We start from the raw sequence: 22,284 nt of genomic DNA, 5'->3' as shown, positions 1-22,284 counted from the left end.
TTCCTGTTAATGGTGGCTTTATCTATTTCCTTCACAGGCATTCAAAGAGCAATGATGCAGCTTTGCAGAAACTCATTTTCAGGAGGAAACAGTACACACACCAAAAACAAGACAATGCCACATTTAGGTTATTCCTGTTTTCTCTCAAACAACAACAAGATGGCAGCTTCTCATTTTAGCTGCAAGAACTGATGAGAGATCCTTTTCACACTATTGTGCTCATGTGCCCCAAAACAATAACTGCAGAATGAGACAGTGCAACCTCAGAGGAGAAAAGAGCTCTGCTGGCATGCTGGGCAATGTGCTCACACGTAAGTGTGCATGTATAAAAGCGCACGATCACATGGCGTTCTGTGCAGAGAAAATGCGCTCTGTAAGTCCCTTGAGACAAAGTGTAGTGAGACTGTAAGGCAGAGGGGTTTGTGTGGAAAAAAAGGGGCACTAACATAGCTAGGAGCTAGAAAAGATCTGAGGATTCACAGCGATGCTGTGGGAAAAAAAATCAGTATCTGCATCAGCATGCACCACAGCATCATCATCCTCAGGAGAGGCAGCTAGAATCCTTTCATCCTAACTATTTCTGTTTTTTTTCTGTCACTGCATCATGGATATGCGAGACACTATGAATGCACAGTCCTCACTGTTACCAAACACATTCACTTTTCAGAGGCAAACAAAAAAGAGCCAGTGTTTCAGTTTCACCGACTTTCTGCTGAAGTCCAGCAAACAGTGAAGCTAAATTATGACACAAAGAAAACTTGATCTTTGAGGTCATTGAATTTCTCTTCTGGCTCTATGGCAACATCACTTGTGAGTCTATATATTATTCTTTCTAGGATCTACTAAAATCCAGTACATGCCAAGATATAATGCTTGTAAAATCGCCTTCAAATGACAAATCAAAGCACCTTTTTCAGCAATAACTCAAAAAAACAATTTTCCGTATAATCAGTCTCTGACATGATTGTAGAGGAATTTTGGGCCACTCTTCTTTGCTTCAGTTCAATGGGGTTTGCAGTCATTCGTGTAGGCACAACTCTCTTAAGGGCCCACCACCTCATTTCAGGCAGGTTGACTTTGACTGGGCCATTACAACACTTTCTTTTCTTTTCCAGCTGTTCTGTTTGTTCTTGTACTTGAAATCTTTGTCCTCTTACATGACCCAGTATTGAATTTTAGCTGTCTGAGAGATGACCCACCATTTGACTCCAGAATACTTTAAGTACAGAGGAGTTTGTGGTCAGCGCAACAACAGCAAGGTGTCCAGCTCCTGTTCTAAGCCCAGAGGATCACCACTTCACCACCATGCTTGACAGCTGGTATGAGGTGTTTGTGTTGATGTGCAGTATTTGTTTTTCACCAAATATGGTGCTGTCCTTTGTGGTCAAACATGTCAACTTTAGCCTCTGACTGCAGTCTATTTCTAACTAACCCATTCCCTTTGACCCTTAGTATACTATAAAAACCTATCACGTGTTTAAGTTACAGTTTCATAGCATTTATAGTATACCCAGAGTCTGAAGCAGATCAAAGTCCATAGTATTTAAAGGTTTGCCCATAGCTTACTGTGAAATATGCTTTCTTTACACGAACAGATAAACTCCACTGATATTCCAGCTCCATTACCACACACCAGATACGTTGCATTAGAATATCAAAGCATGAAGTTTGAGCTGGTGACAGCTGGGACCTTCGCTGTCACTTAGCTGTCACATTTTCTTTTTTTTTCTTTTTCTCCTTCTTTCAGTTGTGGTGGACTCGGGGGATGTGTGGCATGCTGTTATCTATGCACAGACACTCGCAAAACTGAAAATAGCACAAATATCTGCATTCTTACCACTGTAGCGCTCAGCCTCAGTAATTCAGTGACAAACAGCACCCTCCACTGTCGACTCAATATACTGCGTGACCCTTCACGGTACAGAAAAAGGTAGCGAGGAAGAGTTAGAGCTGATAAAAGATTGTCTTTAATGTTTGGCATTGTTAATGAATTCCATACCACAGCAGTTATGGGAGTAGGAAAACCACTTTTACAACCAAACACTGTTTGATCATGCTAACACCATATGTACAGGAAAGCACATTGAAAAGTGTATAAAGTATTTATATGAGAGGACTCAAGTCAAGAACGGTGGAGACAGCCACAGTCTAATGGATTCGTCCTTTTCCAAACACTGATTATAGATATTTATCAATTACATTGATCTCTGGAGTACATGTATATACACAAAACAACAATAAACCTTTTTGGGGTTTCTGCAATAATTCTCAAAAATATTTCACAATACTGCTGTATGTACAATAACAGAATTTACATTGAAAAATTCTATTGTACCTATATTTTGAGTATCACTTCAGTCACCAGTTATCCTCAACACCATCAAGCTCACAAGAGATACTCACGTGCCGTTATAGATCTAATAACCTCATGTTCAACTCCATACAAAGTACAGCAGCCTATTCAGTGCCTTCTGTCTCGGTACGGTTTCTGAAATATGTTCACACAACTGATGATCTCACATACAAAAATAGATGTTGTCTAGTCAGCTGACAACTTGATGTACAGTAACACAAAGCATCCACCTGCAAAAAACAACCAGGAAAACAAGTAATTGTTAAAATATTAGCTATATCCTTCCAACCCCCACGGGACGATAAAGAGCGCTGTTCCTTCTGCCCCACAGTAAAAGTAAACCTCTCGGCCGGTCCGGGCTTCAGCATTCTTGTGAAACATGTCATCAGTTTTGAAACAACAGAAGGTAATTGAGAAAGAGCCGCAGGCAGAATAAGAAATATTAGCGCTACAAACCAAACAACAATCTGAAACCAAAGCGGGACAAAACCATACAAAAACATCACTAGGTAGATATCTTCTTTTTTTCTTTTTTTTTTCCTTCAGGGAGTATACGGTGAAGAAAGTGAAAAGGAGAATGGCTGTTACTAAATGAGCTCCCCACAGTCCGGATGAGAGGTCAAACTGCATTTGAGTGCACTTAAGGCAGGTAGGCGATTCCAATGCTGTCTGTGTGGGCTCCTCGACCGGTCACTGAGCAGTTGGGGCGGATGGGTGGGGGGCGTGTGGGCTCGACAGTGTCGTCAGGCGCAACACAAATTGCCACTGCAGCTGTCCAGGTTCAGCCCTCACTGCTCAACATGGTCTGACAACCATACACAGAGAAGGAAAATGAAGGAGAGAGAGTGGTGTTGGTGTTAGTTTGGAGTCCAGCAGGTGTGAAGTGGACAGTTCTTCATTCTCCGTGAACATGAAAGCTGACAGGTGTGGGGCCTGTCTGTCAACTGTCCTCAGTTTCCCTTCAGTCTGCCGAACACCTTCATTCCTCTCGAGATATCTTTGTCACACAGAAGAGACAAATAGAGACGTCTTCAACAAAGACTCAACTTAAAGCACTTAAACATTAACCAGGATTGCAGCTGGTGCAATACAAGTAGGAACATCTCATCTGAATACATTCACGTGGGTTTCCATACGCATGGTACGGATGGGAAATCATCAGTGACTTAAGTTCGTGTCCCTTGAGATGCTGGTCCAAAAGGAGAGCTGCAAGTACACCAGCGATTTGCGACAGCCCAGCAGCAACACGTATTACAGTGCGCATTTGATATGATTCACTATTAAGGAGCACTTAACAGTGTTTTGAAAAAACATAATGGACGTAAGCCTTTGAAAACACTATAATGTAGCAAATTTATCAAAATAAGAATTCATATATATGAAGCTTTTAAAGCAGAGAAGTCACCTCGCTGTGACTAATAACCTTCTGTAGTTTCCTCGTGTTGTGAAATGACATGAAAAGCGAAATTAAGGGAGTTCACAGCTTATACTGCACCTGGGATCATGTTGGTTATGATCGTGGTCGTCATGTTTCACAAAACCGTTTTCATATTATTCTCAAGTGGAAAAAAAACATGCTCACAGACGAGTTGTACGATTGTGTACAATCAATATCAATTTTTGAACAGAAGTTAATCGATCCCATTGTTCAAGAGATATTTTTCTTTTAATTCTAAGAGGCCACGCGGAGCAGCGGCAAGGGTTGTGCCTCAAACTGTAGCTTCAACCGTCTTCGCTCCTTCGTTCCTTTCCTTCATGTGCACTGAAGTTAAACCACAGAACATGACAATTGAGCATGCTCCGTTGCGTCACATTAGACTTGTTCTACTACTGCTTCCTTTTACTCAGTGCAAATGAAGGGAAGAAGAAAAGGAGAAGAAAGCTCTAACGTAAACTGAGCTGGAGTTTCAGATCACTGTGTCTCCTCGTGCTCCTCGCTGATGCACTGCTCCCAGGCATGTTTGCCCTGGTCCTCCCTGTGGCCATGAGGGGAATGGAAGATCCTGCGGGGGAGTGGGATGGGTTGAGGTGGCAGGTCCTCCTCAGGAATGCAGCCCTCTCTCAAGTAGGGTTTGGGGGGCACAGCTGGAGGCTGAGGTCTGCGGTAAGGGATGTGATGAGGGCCATGAGTAGGGGCGTGGTGGTGAGGTGGTGGCCCATGGGAGTGGCTGTCCAGCCCTGGGTGGGCATGAGCGTGAGGGTGCGGGTGGTTGTGCGGGTGTGACGCAGGGCTGCGGTAGTGGAAAGGGCGGACCGGGTCCATAGAGTCGATTTCTCCTCCGCCATAGTGGATGTGCATGTAGGGAGACGCCATGTACTCGTCAGGTGGGGACCACAGGTGACTTGGAAGAGGCTCCAAGGCATCGTTCCTGATGGGTCCAGGATCAGGATACTGACCCCCGAAGTTACTCTCACTCAGGGAGGAAACACCGCTGCTGGCGCTGCCTGATAGAGTGGAGTTACTGCCTCCCAAAGCTGACTGAGGACTAGTAGGAGAGCCAGGGATTGGGTGGAGAGGAGACTAGAGAAAGAGAAAGAGAAAGAGAGAGGATGTCATGGGTGTTTTTTTTAAAGTAATGTTGTTAACAGTCTTCCTTAAATGTCAAGAATACTGAAAAACCCAGTAATTTGACATGTACTGGTTAGGATCCAGTTAATTTGTGTGTGTGTCTGTGTGTTTGTGTGTAAAAGCAGAGAATTTCATAAATAAGAGCTTCTAAGAAAGCACCTTTCCTGTGAAATGTTCAAAATGTGTTTTCAAAAGCTAAGTTAACATTTCGGCATCATATCTTTTTCAACTTTTTCCCTCTTGGATGCTTTTTAGAGCTGTTGTCAAAGTTCATCTTAATGGGGAAAAGATTGAAGATGATATCTAAAAGAGGATCGAGGGTAGGAGAAACCCCAAATAACCAAAAGATCAAAATAATCAAAGTAAACATTTGCCAATGTTGAAAGTTATGCGTCCTGAACAAAGCAGGTGTGGTAGCAGGGTGTGGTCTTTGGCTCAGATGCAGGGGAGGGGTGGAGTAGAAGGTTTAGAAGACAGTGCCAAGAGAGGCTGGCTGGAAACTGTCAGTCCTTATCTAATCATGTCTCTTCTACTTATGCAGTAGCACACTGAGACTGAGGTGACTGTACAGAACTTGGTTTGGCAGCCGGAAATCTACAGCGGCTGGCGCCCTGAACAAGATCCGGCTCTGTCTGAAAAGACAGTGACAAAAGTGTGTAAATAATAAAGAAACCAAGCACACCAGTCTACCCATATCTGACAGTGTGTGCGTTAATGTCCCTAATGTGGCAGGGTTTTTGCTACAACAGGCAAATACAAAATTATAAATTGAGAGCGGATGATGTTTTTCTTAAGCTTGTACCTTTCGGAGGGAACGGACAGGCAGGGCAGGAGGAGGGTCGCTGTTCTGTTGGTGAAATGCATCACAGTGCATCAGGAAATGTCCTGTGAAGAGAAGTTCAAGGCATAAAAGTAAGGAAAAGCAGTAAGGAATAAAAAAATAAAAAGCCCACAAAGTCCATATCATTATAGACAATGAGTAGTACCCTAACCAAACAGATTCCCTGAAATCCACGACAAGCATAACTGTGAAGTAAAATGAAACAGTACCTGTTGGGAAGGACCTGGGTGGGACAGGGGGCATTATTACCCCTCCGGTAGAAGCTGGCATGTAGGTCATCTGCTCCCTGTTCTCCCCATCCAGACTCCAGCTACTGGGAGTGTTGGGAAAGACTGGAAGGGAATACAAAAACTTTTTTTAAGACAACACAAACATCTTATGCACCAAAATAACTAGTTTGTTGCTCATATATGCTACCTTTCTCTGGCAGATTCATGTGAGCGTCAGTACAAGGCTTACAGGGGCTAACTTGCTGAAGTAAGGCACGCTGCATGTGGTTGTTCTGGAAAAAATAAAATGAAGCAAAAGAACAAAATGACACAGAAACACAGAAACAGAGCACATTTTTGTTTGCATTTTCATTCAGAATTATGGGGCTGCAGATTTTCCCCCACCTGCCCATTCTCTGCCATGTTGTAGTACATGGAGTTGTTGGCTCTCTCACGATGAGACGGCAACAGAATCATCACTTCTCGGTTGTGTTTGGCCTTATCGGGTAAGGATGGAGAGCCTGGACAAAAGAAAGACGCGCAACTAAACGATTTCTATTTGCAAATAAATAAGAAACAAAGATGTTTGTTGTCATAAAAGTGCAGAATTTTGCAGCCTTGTTACTTTCTAGTGTTGCTGATTTATGTGAGCATCTTATTACAGGATGGTTAGTATGGTTAATATACAGTAGTAACCATCAGATGTGACTTTCTGCTTTGTTCCTCACCTCTGGCACTTGAGGGGGCAGAGTTAATAATCTGGGAGGAGTTGGAGCGGATTGAGCTCAGGCTGGAGGAGGAAGGGCTTGGCTGCAAGACAAAACTTTTATTTGTCTTTTGTGCTTTTGTACTCTGTAGAATAAACCAATGATTAATGCTGTGAAAAGAAAAGTTAATCAAAACAATAACAATTAAGTGAAAGAGTTAGATTATAGTTTACATCCTCAAAAGATCGGATCTCATGTGAGTTGCACTCTGTAAAGAACACAAATTATTACAAGCTGAAGCACATTCCCACCAGTATTTGTTTGTTTTTACGTCATCCAACTCCTACCTGCATGTGTAATGCCTCCTCAGGGTGCTCCCCCATCAGGCCGTCGGTCATGATGACGAGGTTTCCTGCCTCACTCGACGTGTGAGAGGACAGGGAGGAGGACGAGTGTCGGATCGAGCCCTGCAGGTTTAGAGGACTGCAGGACAGACGTAACGGTTGAGATCACTGAAAGATTTATCTCTGTGTTTGTTTAATCATTTTGCATTTTTATGCCACTTTTACAGCCTGCACAGATTTATTTCAGAGGGCATTTGGTGTTAATTTCAAGAGTTTGGCTCATACTGCATTTTAGATTCACATCACGGGCATAACATAGCGCATAAATTCATAAAGCTGCCCTGGGTATTGTTTTGAAGGTTTGGAAATTATGAGGCTAAAACACCAAATGGATCTGTAAACTAGCTTAGAAGAGCACCACGACTGACCTGTGTCTGTGCATGAGCCGCACGCTCTCAGGGCTCATGTGGCTGTGGGAGGAGAGGATGCCTCTGGGAGAATTAACCCCTGGGCACCCTGCAGGTCCAAATCGATCCACGCCAGGCAGACCCTGCTGGGACCCAACCATATACTGCTCTGAATATTTACACTGCTCACGCATACACTTATTTATAAACTTAATGCACTGAAACACACATGGCACACAGTCTGAGTCATGTGTCACTCTACTCACATGGTGTAAGCCTGTTCTCATCATGTGGAATTGGTCCACGAGCTTTTTGTGCAGAGGACGCATCTCTGGATGCACCAATTTCTCGTGAACAGCCAGCCCTACTCCGAGAATGTGTACCTGATGATGAAATCAGAGGAATCAATAGTGACCTGAAGGTTTCATAACCATATGTTATGGTTAACATACGGTTAACGCATATTTTGAACTTTTTAAACCCAGCCTGACCTGTTCCTGCATTAGATCCTTCAGATGTGAGATCCTCTCTGTATCCTCTGGGTGACTGCTGATGTAGTCTTTATCAAAGAACGCCTGTGGTAGAGGGTGAGTCAAAAAATAAAGATCTCTCTCACAGCACCAATTCATCATTCATCATTTCTGCCATCCTCTCCCCCTCTCCCTCAGCCCTACAGCAGTACCTCCTGATATCTGGCAATTCCTCCATTCACAGCAGCATCGATGACCCCATTGAGGCACATGCTGAGCGGGTTGATGTTCCCATGATGCTGCCTGTGCTGGTACTGGCTAATCAAAGTCCGCAGCTCCTGGGTCTTATTCTCTACCACGTAAATAGCATTCTCCAGAGGGCTCACCTCCACCTTGAAATAAATACAGATATTTACTCTGAGCTTTGATGAAAGAGGGGATGGCCTTTAAATTTTAACAGAAAACTGGCCATTAGATAGTGTGTACTATACAAGGTGAGTGAGAGAACATCCTTACCACTTCTCTCCTTTCGACCTCTGCCCAACGGGAGATACCAGGGAGAGGACGCAAGAGGATCAAGGTTGTTCTCTCAATCCACAGACTCTGTTAAACATGTGGACAAAGATGCCATCTCATATTAGCCACATCTGCTAGACTAATATAAAAGAAAACCGAGTGGAGACCCGACAGTGTATAAGAGATACTGGGCTGGCAAACTATTCAGCACCGTGCTGTAGAGTACGATATAGGTCATTTCAGACTAGTGAGAATTCCTGTGTGGTGTGGTTCTGAATTTGGGTTACTGTGTCAGGACAAACTACAGTATCATACCTACAAGTCTCTTAAGCCCTGAAGGTTGTAGGGATTTGAGCATTGTTAGCATCAAGATAGAAATGGCAGGTAAAATAACAACAATAAAAACAACAGCAGCAAAAGTTAAACAACTGTATTAATTTACTGACTGTTAAAGTCTGGTTGTGTTATGCACATGTAAACATCTTATTTTGAGAAAACAGAATTTTGTAATATAGAAAATACCTTATTTAAATTCCTTTTTTGGTACAGACTGCGTAGCCTCTAATAATCTGAAACTGTTATGATCCTGTTTGGTGATAATAAGATCTCTCATGTTGTGTTTCAAAATTAGTGAAAAATAAATCTGAAAGATTAACTGAAATGAAATTAATAAAAGTAATGACTGGTTAGAGCTTTACGTATAACATGAAATTATTAACTTGATACAATTAATGCATTTCACCACCTGTCAAGATGATTTTCTTGTTTTATCATTGTTTTATTAAGCCAATACATAGGCTCAACGGCCACTTTGTTAGGCGCACATGTTAAAGTTTTCATTTATGCAAAATGAGCTACTGAAGTTTAAACCAAGCATCAGGATGGGGCAGAAAGGTGATTTAAGCGACTTTGTAATAGTCTTTGGTGCCAAATGGGTTGGCCTGACTATTTCAGAAACTGCCGATCTAAATAACAGACCATTATTCATCACTGACATTTTTTTACCACGGCCTCTGTGCACTGTTACATTTTGTTTCATCGTTTGATGGTGACATTTCGTCCTGGCTGGGAGTCAAAAAGGAACAGAGCAGCTATGGTTCAGAAAGTAAATAAGACTGGTGTGGGAAAAGACATTTCCAGCAGATACATTCAAACCGATTTTGAGGTTATTAAGAATTTATTTCCCAAATGTATGAAGAGAATTATATCCAATGGAGCTGCTGGGTTTCAGCACATTTTAAACCGTTCCAGTGTCACATGCTACACTGAGTGATCTGAAAACGTTAAGAAGGAACCAAATTCATACATAAGACAGGCAGGCAGTTTCATCGTTGTATCATGTGCTGTATATCATTCAGGAAAGACTGATGTTATCCTATGCACTTACTAGCCACTTTATTGGGTACACCTGTCAAACTGTTAATGTAAATATCTAGTCAGCTAATCACATGGCAACAACTCAGTGCATTAAGGCATCTAGACACAACCTTTTGAACTAAGTATCAGAATGGAAAGGTGATTTCAGTGACTTTGAATTTGGCGCGGCCGTTGGTCATAGACAGGCGACTCTGAGTACTTCTGAAACTGCTGATCTACTGATATTTACAATAAGAGAAAATATCCAGTTAGCGGCTATCATGTCAAGGTGGGTCAAAATCTCTGAGGTATGTTATTGAATTTATGCCACAAAGAATTAAAGCAGCTCTGAAGGCCTGGTACTAATGAGATGTACCTAATAAAGTGGCTGATGAGTGTATATTTTTCTATATATTTGTATCTATGTATGTTATGTGCCTATAATTCTTTCATGCTAGTGCAGTTTTGCTTTTCCTCTTCACACATTATTCAATTTTGCAGTGATTACGACTGATGCGGTCACATTTTACTCAGTGACTGTTGCTACACAAGCGAGTCATATTTGAATGAAAACCTGATATTACAAACTCAATTTACTACACACAGAAGAACTATTAAACCAGAACGTGTCTCAAATAATAATGCGGCAAATGTGGCAATATTGACTTTAGCTGACCAGATTTAATACTAAAAATCTTATTAACACTTAGTTTAACTTTGTTGCATTTTTTAAAATTCTGCTCTGATGAAACACAGATATAAAGTATAAAGCTCATAATAAAGTAAATGTAATTATATTTATCTTCAGTTATTGGTTATGCACGTAGCAGAGAAATGTAAAGGCGTTAATGGGCTTTAAAGGCATTATTGTCTAAGAGCTGTAGGCACTCCCCTGTGGCCACCTTAAGTGTTGCACTTGCTTACGTCACTTATACCTGCTTACGTCTCTTAAATTTTAAATGTCTGCATAATTACACTGCAATTTCCACAGAGTTGGCTCAGTTTCATTGTTTTATAATAGTGTTGCAGCCATATTCAGTTTTTTTATGTACAAAAAACTAAACAGTGAGTCAGAAATGGGCTGAGCTGGCACTGCGGGCTCAACGTACCCTGAACTCATTCTCGCGGTCCTTGGGCCCCTTGTGGAAAGGTCTGTCATAGTGGAAGCGGCTGACATTGTTTATGCGGTAGAAACTCTTGATTCTCTCAGGCACACGTTCCAGCTGAGGCACATCAGAAATGTCTGACACTGGAGTCACCGCATAGATCTGCAAGTCTAGAAGCCAAGTGTCAAGGAAGTGACAGACAAAGTCCGACATACATGCATATTCACTCAGGAGGAAGAGCAGAGCGGATGTTCAAAAGAAATACTTAGAGAGAGCTTTAGTTTTTCCTGTGTGACCCTGGAAATCAACTTCAGTGTTTAGTTCAGTATTTAATCTGTAATAATCTCTAATAGAAACACTCAAATGCTTAGCAGAGTAATCAAAATGCACAACACGTGGAGCAATTGCTCTGTTATTCAAGTCATTAAATCTATCAGGCAAAAATGCAAAATAAATCTGGTTACTGCTTTTCCAATGAGTCAATGCAATATGAACATCTGCGGACTGATGTTGTAACGGTCTCTCACTCTAAAGAAAAAATAATGAAGTCGTTTTAGCCATAGTGGAACTGTCAGGATACACTGAGCGTCACTTTGCAGGATGGTGTCGTCTGGAATGTTTGGATGCTGCATAGCGATGGCTTGCGGAAATTCCCCCAGCATCCTTTGCTGGAAGTCCTCGAGCCGTTCATAGTCATACCCGCGACAGACAAACTCCTTGTTCTGGAGAAAGAGAAAGACGTAAGACCGAGATGTTGCTGAGAATCTGCTGCAAATGATTCTCAGAGTTTAAGTGAGGTGTTCCTCTGGACATTGCTTAATTCTTTGCAGTACTGTCTGATTTACTATAAATTTAGGTGGTATTGCACAAATAAATGAAATAGCAAGAAAGGGTGTATGGTTGGATTTCCAGTGCACTCTTCAGACTATAAACATATAATCTAAAGTTTGTGGAGTCAAACTGAATGGATAGAGGCTTCATTTTATACATGAGTGGCAAGGGGACTGAGAACGCCTTAATTTAAAGATTAAGAGGTACGGCTGAATACTTGTGTCTGTATAGTTTATGTGCAGCAGTAGATAGTCGACTAACTGAAAAGCAACTGTACGCTTTTCAGTCAGTGGACTATCTACTAACTAAAACCAAGCGCAGACATAAAAGACTCCAAATAGGCCGATGCTTTATAGCTACTAGACATTGAAAAAAGCAACTTATAAAATTAACCACATTTGTGGAAGAATGGGTTGTTCTAATGAACTCACTGAATTTGAGTGAGTGTGGTACAATAATAGGACGTCGCCGGTAAGACAAGTGAGTTTGTGAAATGCCTTCCCTCGTAGATGTTCCTGAATAAACTGTAAGTGGAAGCCTTTAGGAACCACAGGAAGTTGCAGGCAACATAGCGGGGTCACCAAGTGTGTAAAATTCACCAGCGCTCTGCGGAGCTCCACACCTCGTCTGGCATTAATATTAGCACAAAAACTGTGCATGGGAGTTTCATGCATGGATTTCGAGCTCCTGTAGGTGTAATGAATGAGTAGCCCAATACTTTTGGTCTTTGTAGTGTATGAAAGAAGTGACAGGGAATCCAGTCAGCAAAGTAACAGAACAGACAACTAAACAAGCCTCTGTAAAGCCGTCAGGAATGAGAGATTTAGGTGATAATTCTCGGATAATTTTCATACTGTTCTTTAATACATTCATAAAAAAACAAACAAAACAAAACAAAAAAATGATAGCTACTTTAATTAAAGGTAATAGGCACGGAAAGGAAATGAGCCCAAATAAATCTGTTGTCAGAGGACCGCACTGGGCATATTTACTTAGATTAGAAGAAATGAATGCATCACCCTAAAATCTGTCAGGATGGCCATGACATATTTGGTAGTGATGGTTGATAAACAATCTTACTTTTTAACTTCTCATCTTGCATAGCCTACTGCGGTTAAAGCAATGGTGGAAGTGCACATCTGAACACATCGGCAGGATTATATCTGTGTCAGACTGGATTGGAAAGTCCTACCCTGAGGAAGAAAGGAAACTTCCTGCCATAGAAGCCCATTCGAAAGAACTCCGGTTCAATCCTCTGCTGTTCAATGATGTTGTCATAGTATGCTGCCTCCATTTTCTGTCACCGAATGAACAAAATGCAAAAGAGTCAAGATGAATAATCGAGCAATCACACACATTACTGAGCTGACTCCATTTTCTTGGGAGTGTGGGCGTGCACAGGTAATTAGGACATTGTGTTTGCCGCTGTGCACGCATCACACCAAATAACAGAGCATGACAATAACGGAGGAAGCTGTCAACACTACCACCTTCTTCATCACAAAAGATGCTTGTTTGTAATAAAAGCAGAAATGAGGAACATGCGGGACTTACCCGTATCCAGCTGAGGCTCTGATAATCATATAGAGTCTCATACTGGAAAGCTAGCTCCCGGCAAAGAGAGATTCCATATTCCCAGCACTGCAAAGTCATAAAATGAAGCTAAATGAGAATAAATCTTGATTTATCCTTAATAATCAAGAGGAATGTCATAAGAGTAAAAGTGTTTTTTGGGAAGGTTGTAGGTTATTAAGATTTTAAATGGAACAATTATAGTTTCAAAATTGTGTGATTAGTGCAAAGAGACCATTATGATTTCAGGTTTTCTTTTTATTTTATTATTATCATCATTAGTATTAGTATTATTATTATTTCCATTTCTCCATATAAGAGAGTTAATTGTGGTATGTGTGGTAGAACGTGTTACTGAGTCTGCTATCTGTTTATGGCAGTTTTACCTCACATTTATCATTTTTCATTACCAGCAGCAGCAGGAGCAGCTTTACTGAGCTCTACACTGAATCAAATAATCTGGTGGATTAAAAGAAATATGAAAAAAAAAAAAAAAAACCCAATGAGATTTAGTTTTATGCAATAAAGTTAGGATTAGTCAACCCTTGTTTTCTATGTTATTATTGCAAAACGATATTGGGTTAAATGAACTTTTTTATGTTTTTCATTAACGCAAAGACTTTTGAGTCATCTCATGTTAGAAAATTCAAATTGCAATGATGTAAAAGCTGTAACTCTTACCGGGAGAACTGAACTGCATCCTTGTTTTATTTGTGTTTTTTTAAGCTACTTATTTAATTATAATCTATTTGATTATGCTTTGCAAAGCCCTTTCTATTATTGTGTTACTGTAATTATACTATGAATGTTTAATAGATAAAATTTGTTGCTGCTAAATAAACTAGCATTATTAGTCACATTTCTTTTTCAGAGCAGTGTATTAAAGTGAAGGTGGTTAGCATGGTTTATTTTAAATGTGTTACAAAACACATTTAAAATGTGTTAAAATTGTGCTTAAACAAGAGGAAAAGACGAGCATGGTGTTAAAGATCTAAAAACTTGACCTGGCTTAGCTGTTTTCTCTCTCATTCAAACACAGTAGAAACGTTTTTTCTAAGTCTCATCATTTATTTCACAAGCTTTCCTTTAAACAGATACAAATTTCTGTTTGCCGTGCATGAACTGTAACAAATGCAGCAGCAGGTAAAGAACAGCTTCCCTTTTTAAACGAGAGCAGCAATAACACTGATTTAATGAAGGAGGCCACTTTTATTTCTTTCTCAGCTGCTCCCAGAGTCCAGAGGGCATTGTCCTCTCCAAAGCAGCAACACCAGTCAACTAATTCAATTTTGTGGATGAATACCAGCCAGGGAGGAATGATTCTAGGAAGCAAATCACATTTGAACAGAAATCTGACCCTCGCTGCTGCGTGCAAAGACTGCATGTTTGTATTTGTATTATGATAGTCTGTGTTTACTTTAGCTCTTAGCTCTAACTCTTAACTTAATTTAACTGGCTTTAGTTGCAATGATTTTCCACATATGATGATTGGGGTGCACAGTAAAAAGTAAAAAGATGTAACAACTGAAGATTGCATAGAATAGTAGAACAGCAGCTCCACTGCCCACCTAACACAGCATTAATGTTCTACAGAAATATTCATAAAGAGCCTATACTGGTAATAATAACATAATTACAGTTTAAAATGCTAATAAGTAATGAAATTACATTTTAAAGCTTTTATACAGCATGGTTTTACACTGCAGTGTTGGGTAAAGGGTTAGTGCTTCTTTCGCCCCTCTGAATTCTAGTTTAACAGGTGCAAGCAGGACTAACTCATGAAAAATAAGTGGAGATATGCAATTACTGGGGCTGGCAAAAGATGTAAAACACACTAAAAACTTGGGAAAAACATTGAATAGAAGCACTACAAGACTCTGACTCACTCCCAGAGTTAATGAGGGCAAAATCTGATTATACTTAGGAGCAGCTGCACTGCAGATGAGAACAAACAGCCCTTTGAACAAAAAGCAAAAAAAAAAAAAAGCTATAAAATTTAATGTCGCTTTCATTTATCTAAGTTGATTTAGCTTCAAATGTGACTTGTCCAGCATGACCTAGTAATATCGATCCATCACTATAAAGTTAACTAAGCCTTGCCTTCGTTTCCTCATTTGACTCAGTGCTGGAGGCTCCGCTGCAGTGCAGTCAGAGGTTAGCACGGGTCAGGAATTACAGGCCTTTAACATTTGCATGAAACACTGGATTTAAGTCAGTGGAAACAGGAGCAGGAGACAAAGGTATAAAAAATATTCACTTGCCTTGCCCTTGTTGAAGTAGTGGAGGATTTTACGACTCAGGTTCTCTTTACGTTGCCATTCGCTCTGACAGGGATAGTGAAGAAAATCCCTTAGGGGCCGGTCCTCCCACTGCAACAGCTCCCAGTACAGCAGGAGGGTGAAGGCTGCCTCTGTTGACAAGGGGGAAATTTGAGATTGAGAATTGAATTGAGATTACCTTCTATATATGTAAAAACCCAAAGGCTTTAGGCACAGTTAAAATTTTTGTCCAGTTTTTGTGAACAGATGATGTATGACATAAAACAGCCAGCTGCACCTAAGGTCCCCTGATAATCGTGTTTTTGTTTAAAAGCAGTCAGACTGCAAGGAGCATCTGCACAGTTAACACCATATCAGACCTTTTATAATATAGTTTGGACTGAAGCCGACTAATCATGGGCATGGATGTCATGGTAACTTTGGATTTAATGGCTTCTTTGAATTATTTTTTTTCCCAGGGTTTCCTAATTGCACAGCGTACAACATGTTTAATGAGTTTACAAAAAAACAAGAATTGGGTGCACAAGTTTGAATTCATTTTGGATTTTCTCTAATTCAAACAAGACCAAAAGTACACTCATAGGCTGAAATATACCTCCACTAATATTTGGTAAATGTAATTCTAGTTGGACCCCTCTTCTTGGCAGAATGGCAGAACCATTTAACTTGGTTGGCTTCCTTTCACAGATCTGGCTTTTAAGCATAATCCATCCATCCATCCAAGTTTAATGTTAGCCGCTTTATCCTTTCCAGGGTCATGTGTGGGCATTGTCCTGTTGGAGCCTATCCAAGCTGTGATTTGAGGTGAGGTTGAAGAATTTGAAGGTAACACCCTGGACAGGTCGCTATTTCATTCATTTTGTCTAATGATGCAACCACACCATGGGACAGACAACCATTCACGCTCACACTTGTCAAACATGTCTCTTGTCATTGTAGCCAATTGTAGTGACAATTTGGATTATCCAATTAACCTTTCCCCTCAAACTGCATGTCTTGTTGGACGGTTCAAATTCAGCTGCATATTGATTTGACCAGTCGTGTCCAATAAGTCAATTGTGATCACTAAGGAGAAATTAACAGGCCTCGGCCTTGTTGAGTTAAAAGACATTGTAGAATCTTCTGCCTCACTTACTAAATAAGACCCTGTATATATATATTAGCCTGATGGAAATGGAATTGAACTCAGGATCTGTTATATTAAACTAAGCAAACAGATAATGAGTTGTATTTATCTCCACTATGGACTCTTTGTTAATTGTGAAAAAGTTAACACACTTTGGTAGGTGTAATGTCACATAAAGTACAACTGAAATTATTAATTCAAAAAGATTTTCAGTTGCTACAATTTGCTGATTTTTTTCTTATGAAATGATAAACTAAGTTTCCTTGATTTTCTGAGTGTTGGTTGGACTATTTGAATTTTCAACCAACACTAGACTTCCACTAAAATCCATTTTATGCTGATTATCCTTTGTGTCCAAAGAAGACTTTTTACATAATGAATGATTAATCTGGTAAACACATAAATTGGCAGATTAACTGATAATAAAAATAATCAGTAAGTGTTCCAGCACTACGAACCCACTGTACCAACTGATCCCACCTTTTGAATTGAATCATATTTTGGAAAAAAAGCAAAGTTTTTTAAAGTTGGTTCTGATTCACACAATAACCACATGTGCAATCACACCCAACTCTGCTGGACACTTAAATGTGTTTTGGTCATCTTCCCAGCTGCCTGTTGTTTGTTTTACGTAAGCGGCAATGAATAAGATTGAATTCAATTAGTCACATTTGGCTACATTTATGCGCACACAATAACACCACTGCTGATAATGTGAGATAATGTGAGTAAAGCTTTACTCACACAAGCCATTTACACAGTAAGATTACACGACAACTTCCCCTGATTTCTGCTTTATGTGACTAAAGTGACATTACCGCATCGTAAATGTACTGTAAATCCCCTTCTTCTCCAAATAAAATGGATAAATGTGATATAAACCTCACATTTACAACTTACATAAAAAAGCTGGCTGTACAACCGCCATGCAATAGTTTGACTTCTTAATGTTAAGCTAACAGCACATAATTATCTCTACCTGATATTAGGCTATCTATTTAACCATGGGTGTCGTTACACTTCTGTGATATCTCTGTTTTTAGCACACCATTAGTTTCTCTATCATCTTCTTCATCTGTAGCCCAACAAAGAATCCAGTCAGCTGTAGTGAAGTTTCCCCCAGTTTGAATAAGACGATCCCCGAGACTCAGATGCTGAAAGCTGACTCACTGCAGCTACCTGCTGAATAGCTCATTCTTCTTAGGCAAAAAACCCCCCCAAGTATGTGAAGCAAAGCTAGTAAGTATGTAAAGTCTCATGTGCAGGAGTAATAAATCAACTGGTGCATGAAGGAGACGTCCATCAAAGGGTGTGCACGTGTACACGCTCTCCTGAACAGGAAGTCAAACTGAATTTCACCAGGAACAATTCATTTGTGTGTGTGGCTATAAACTGTGGGGGTAGTTCTAGCAGGCTAATAACAACAGTCCACAAAGTTGCAAATTATGACTACACAGCAGTAGCATCCTCCCTTCTGCTGCTTGCATCACTGTCCTGTGCAGTCATAAAACAGCAATATAAAAGGTCAGTATCTCAGACTGGCATAAGAGGGACTTTTTGTTCTCTGCAGTCCAGCTGAACTGAAATCTGCACAGAGCCAAAGAGAGAAGGTCAAATCTTACATTCTTTTGTTGCATTTATTTAATTCTCATGTGCAAACTCTAAAGGATACTCCATTAAATATCTCAGGTACCTGTGAAGTCCTCTGCTTGGAGATGCAGGTCACACAGCTTGTGGATATAACGGATGTACATGTCTTCTTTGTTGACCTCTGATTTGTAGAAGTTCTGATTTTCAAAATAAACATGAATGGTGAATTTGTCTCCCCACTTTTGAAAATATTAATATATGCTTTTGTAAAATCCAGAATAAAAACTCATGAAGCTTCTCACCATAAGATTGACAGAGCCACCAATTTTCTTGTTCTCCACCTCATCTCCTTTCATGCAGTCCCTATAAATATGACGTGTTTACTTCTTATTGCTCTGTGATTTATTATTAGAAAGCAACATAGTTAAGATGACAACTACATTTTAGCCTACCTGTAATCTAGTATTCGCTCAACAAGTCTTGTGACTGATGTGACAAATGAGATTCCTGTTTCTCTCCAGGTCTCCTGCTCAATCTTCTCCAGCAGGCTGCACAGAAAATACATTAAAGCATTTTTACCAAAGGCGATGAGCACAGAAATACAACACATATGAATAAATATGTCTGCCAGTCCATTCACCTTGGATACGGACCAAACAGTTGGGTCCTCGGGTGACGACAAAACAAAAAAGAAGCATGTTAGAAGGAAATACTAACAGAGTGGCATTATCCTGAATATCACTTCACAGGCTCGCTAAACACGGGTTTGATGCTTACAAAAGGCTGAAGAGCTCTCTGTGATTGTCATCGCCTTTCCCATCCGACACCATGCTGTCCAGCTTATCCATCAGCTCTGCCTCCACCTACACAAGCACAAACACATTCAGCCAATAGATGTTATGTGACAAAGAGCCTGTCCATCACTGCAAGCTAACAGTGGGTTAATTTCATAGTGCAGTGTCATAATTATGCTACCTGTTTGAAGTTTCCATTTTTCCTCTGCTCCCAATCCATCATGTCATGAAAAATTGGGATCATAATATTTCGAACCTCGGTCTGTGGAACCAGCGTAACACCAAGGAAGGGACCCATCATTCCTGGGATGAAGTGTGGTTTATTGTCTCCTGGATTAAGAAGATTCATACAGACAGACCTGTTTGTTTGCACTAATTTCATGGATATATGTAGTATTGTGAAAAGTCTTGAGCCACCACTTATTTCTTTATATTTTGCTATGAAGGAGCCTAACTTTTTTTTACTTTTTTAAAGTGGCCTTGAGCGATAGTTCTCCAGGTTTTCTGAGGGTGTTTTCTTTGGGCATCAGCTGCTCTGTCATTCATGTTTGCTCCAGTCATTGTACTTGTACATTTTCAAAAAAAATTCTGAGAAATCCTTTTTTTTTTCTGGGTGGAATGGTGGTTAGCCTGGTTGCTTCCTAGCAAGGAGGTCCTGGGTTTAAATCTACCAACTACCTGCCGGATTTTGTGAAATTTGAATATTCCCCCTGTATCTGTGTGGGATCTCTCCTGGTACTTCGGCTTCCGCCCACAATCCAAAGACAAAGTTAATTGGTCATTGAATGGTTGTCTGTCTCTGTGTTATCCCTGCAACAGCCTGGTGACCTCTTCAGGGTGTATACAGCCTCTTACCCTATGTTAGCTAGCATAGGCTCCAGCAACCCCGCAACCCTAAATTGGATGCAGGGTTGTTGTTAAGTAACTTAACACTTAGTGATTGAAGCATAAACAAACATGCCTGATTCAAAGAATGAGCCTCTGTTGTTTCTACACAACAACAACTTAGCAGACAATCAGTTTTAATGCTTCTAGCAACAACATGCATAAAAATACAGTCACAAAAACACACTTGTTCTAATTTCTTTTGTTAAAGCTACAAAAAAATAGCACAGTTTGATGGGCATAAAACTGTATTTTTGTACTAGCAAGGTGATTCCCAAAGAGCTATTAGCTGCGAACTTGGTACATGAGAAAATGGTGAGTTGCGTTTTTTAGCGGAATTTGAGGAAACTGGTCAAGTGGAGGACACCTGACATCAATGCATCAGTGGCCACAAGTTTCATGGAGTGATTAATCCAATTTAAATTTCGGGTTCAAATTGTTTTCAATATGTACAGAGGTCAGGAGAGAGGTAGAATAGCAAGTGTCTACAGCCAATTCTACAACACATGGAGAATCTGTCATGATTTGCGACTGCATTTCAGCTGGTGGTGAAGACAGAAAAGTGCAGTCAAGTTTTATTCCACCACACAATACCATCTGAAACGCTTCTGATTGCCTTAGGCTTCATTTTTCAACTTGAAAATGATCCCAAACACACTGTCAATGAAGTAAAAGTGTACACTATCAGTCATGGACTGGCCTCCCCAGAGCCCTGACCTCAATATTACTGAAGCAGTGTGGGATCATCGTGACAAAGAATGGAACAAAAAACAGCCAACATCCAAAGAAGAGCTTTGAACGTCCTTCAAAAAGCCTGGAGAACTATTCTCAGGAGCTCAGGCTGTGCTGAAGAGTAAAGGTGATCATACCAAATACTGCCTTTCAAGCACATTGTAACTATAAAACTCTGTTTTTGCCTTATAGTCATGATTTTCATGGATTTTTGCACGTTTCAATAAGTCGCTCCACCCATTTCCCAGTTTTCCTATCAAAATAAACAGAAATGAGGAATGGCTTGAGAATTTTGCACAGTAGTGTAATTGCTAGGGATACATGTATGTGTGGGCATCACAAACCTAATTTTTGCCACATGCTGAAGAGCTCATATGCCATCATAACTCTCATGTCGCCATATCTACAAATAGAACAGCAAAAAGAGATCAAATGTCGAAAATGACATAATTAACATGGTGCTTGGAAGAAAGCACACACAATTAAAAAACTCTTACTTATCTAGGACTTTCTTTCTCTTTGCAGGGCCTAATGACTCCAGCTGCAGGCTGGGCTGGTTGATGTACAGCACAGTGAGGCTGAAAAAGGAGTTCCACACCTGACAGACAAAGAAGCATAAACAAAAGTAAAGAAATGCAACACTGAATGACATTTAAATTGCGCTAGTTAGCTGCTGTGTGGCTTCATGGTGTAGTGAGCACTAGCTGCTCTCCTGACACGCACCTTGAAATCAAAATCTGCATCTGAGAAGTTCTTGTGCAGCGCCGGAGACAGAAACTGTGTTGTCACTACGATGATACTGCAGAAAGCAAACATTACCCTGTCAGCTTACAAAATGAGCTAGGTGCCAAAAATAGATGAAAAATTTTGCAACACAAGCGTCACCTTCAGAGTAGGATTATCTGAAGAAAGCCTGATCTAATGGTTGGCTGTATTCCCTTACCATCTCTGGGACAAAGACTGCATGACAGAAATGGAAAAAGCAGACTCACTGACTGGTTAGGAGCCGCATGACACTCCAGTCACGGGGGAAGATAGTCAGTTTCATCAGATTGCGAAACACGCAGAAGATCTTCAACAGGAACTCCTGCAGAGGAATATATTAAGAAAGAGTGTGCAGTTCTGAAATGTAGTAAATAGGCCACTGCAAAAGGCTTTGAGACTCAGAGAGTTTCCCACCTTTAGTTCCTCCTTGCTGTGGAAGTTGTTGAGTAGATGGTGAAAATGGATCTCCGTCATCTGCCGGAGCAGAGACAGAAGACAGGAAACATACTCCCCCTGCATGCAAGTACATCGCAGACACAGAAAGGTTAATGAAGAAAAAGATGAACTAAATGTAATTTATTTTTACTGTCCATCAAAGATGCTGCTTGCACGAAAGCTTACCGTTATCTCAGCAGTGCACTGGGGGCATCGTTGTCCTCTGGACGTCTCCACAGAGTGAGATTTGCTCATGATGGACAGAAGAGTTTGCAGCAGCACATCCAGTAAGCTCTCCACCATCATCTCCACCTCCTCCTGAACAGAAGACTCCTGAAAACAAAAACCAAAGGAGCAAACTGATGGATGCAGCGCAACTAAAAAAAACATTAGTATA

At 40.5% G+C, this 22,284-nt stretch overlaps 1 protein-coding gene across 1 annotated transcript in view; it reads right to left on the bottom strand.

Annotated features, from left to right (window-relative positions):
• Positions 1 to 1,956: 1,956 nt before the first annotated feature.
• LOC116324770 (dedicator of cytokinesis protein 3) overlaps positions 1,957 to 22,284 on the bottom strand; it is a 52,149-nt gene continuing 31,821 nt past the window's right edge. Inside the window, exons 26-54 of the mRNA XM_039604005.1 lie at positions 22,074 to 22,220; positions 21,867 to 21,965; positions 21,680 to 21,774; positions 21,411 to 21,486; positions 21,185 to 21,285; positions 21,032 to 21,090; positions 19,252 to 19,400; positions 19,054 to 19,139; positions 18,917 to 18,943; positions 18,729 to 18,824; positions 18,579 to 18,639; positions 18,380 to 18,473; positions 15,543 to 15,691; positions 13,264 to 13,350; positions 12,902 to 13,006; positions 11,459 to 11,600; positions 10,882 to 11,048; positions 8,417 to 8,503; positions 8,113 to 8,292; positions 7,922 to 8,005; positions 7,697 to 7,813; positions 7,452 to 7,573; positions 7,027 to 7,162; positions 6,701 to 6,782; positions 6,378 to 6,493; positions 6,181 to 6,265; positions 5,973 to 6,095; positions 5,725 to 5,807; positions 1,957 to 4,874 (exon numbers count right to left, since the gene is read on the bottom strand). Coding sequence (XP_039459939.1) covers positions 4,266 to 4,874; positions 5,725 to 5,807; positions 5,973 to 6,095; positions 6,181 to 6,265; positions 6,378 to 6,493; positions 6,701 to 6,782; positions 7,027 to 7,162; positions 7,452 to 7,573; positions 7,697 to 7,813; positions 7,922 to 8,005; positions 8,113 to 8,292; positions 8,417 to 8,503; positions 10,882 to 11,048; positions 11,459 to 11,600; positions 12,902 to 13,006; positions 13,264 to 13,350; positions 15,543 to 15,691; positions 18,380 to 18,473; positions 18,579 to 18,639; positions 18,729 to 18,824; positions 18,917 to 18,943; positions 19,054 to 19,139; positions 19,252 to 19,400; positions 21,032 to 21,090; positions 21,185 to 21,285; positions 21,411 to 21,486; positions 21,680 to 21,774; positions 21,867 to 21,965; positions 22,074 to 22,220 — 3,564 coding nt within the window. The 3' untranslated portion in view covers positions 1,957 to 4,265. The remainder of the gene's footprint in view (positions 4,875 to 5,724; positions 5,808 to 5,972; positions 6,096 to 6,180; positions 6,266 to 6,377; positions 6,494 to 6,700; positions 6,783 to 7,026; positions 7,163 to 7,451; positions 7,574 to 7,696; positions 7,814 to 7,921; positions 8,006 to 8,112; positions 8,293 to 8,416; positions 8,504 to 10,881; positions 11,049 to 11,458; positions 11,601 to 12,901; positions 13,007 to 13,263; positions 13,351 to 15,542; positions 15,692 to 18,379; positions 18,474 to 18,578; positions 18,640 to 18,728; positions 18,825 to 18,916; positions 18,944 to 19,053; positions 19,140 to 19,251; positions 19,401 to 21,031; positions 21,091 to 21,184; positions 21,286 to 21,410; positions 21,487 to 21,679; positions 21,775 to 21,866; positions 21,966 to 22,073; positions 22,221 to 22,284) is intronic.

The sequence above is a fragment of the Oreochromis aureus genome, linkage group 20 (assembly GCF_013358895.1).
Source record: "Oreochromis aureus strain Israel breed Guangdong linkage group 20, ZZ_aureus, whole genome shotgun sequence".
NCBI lineage: Eukaryota > Metazoa > Chordata > Actinopteri > Cichliformes > Cichlidae > Oreochromis > Oreochromis aureus.
The sequence above is the reverse complement of the archived record's forward strand: the minus strand, read 5'-3'. Positions and strand labels throughout refer to the sequence as shown.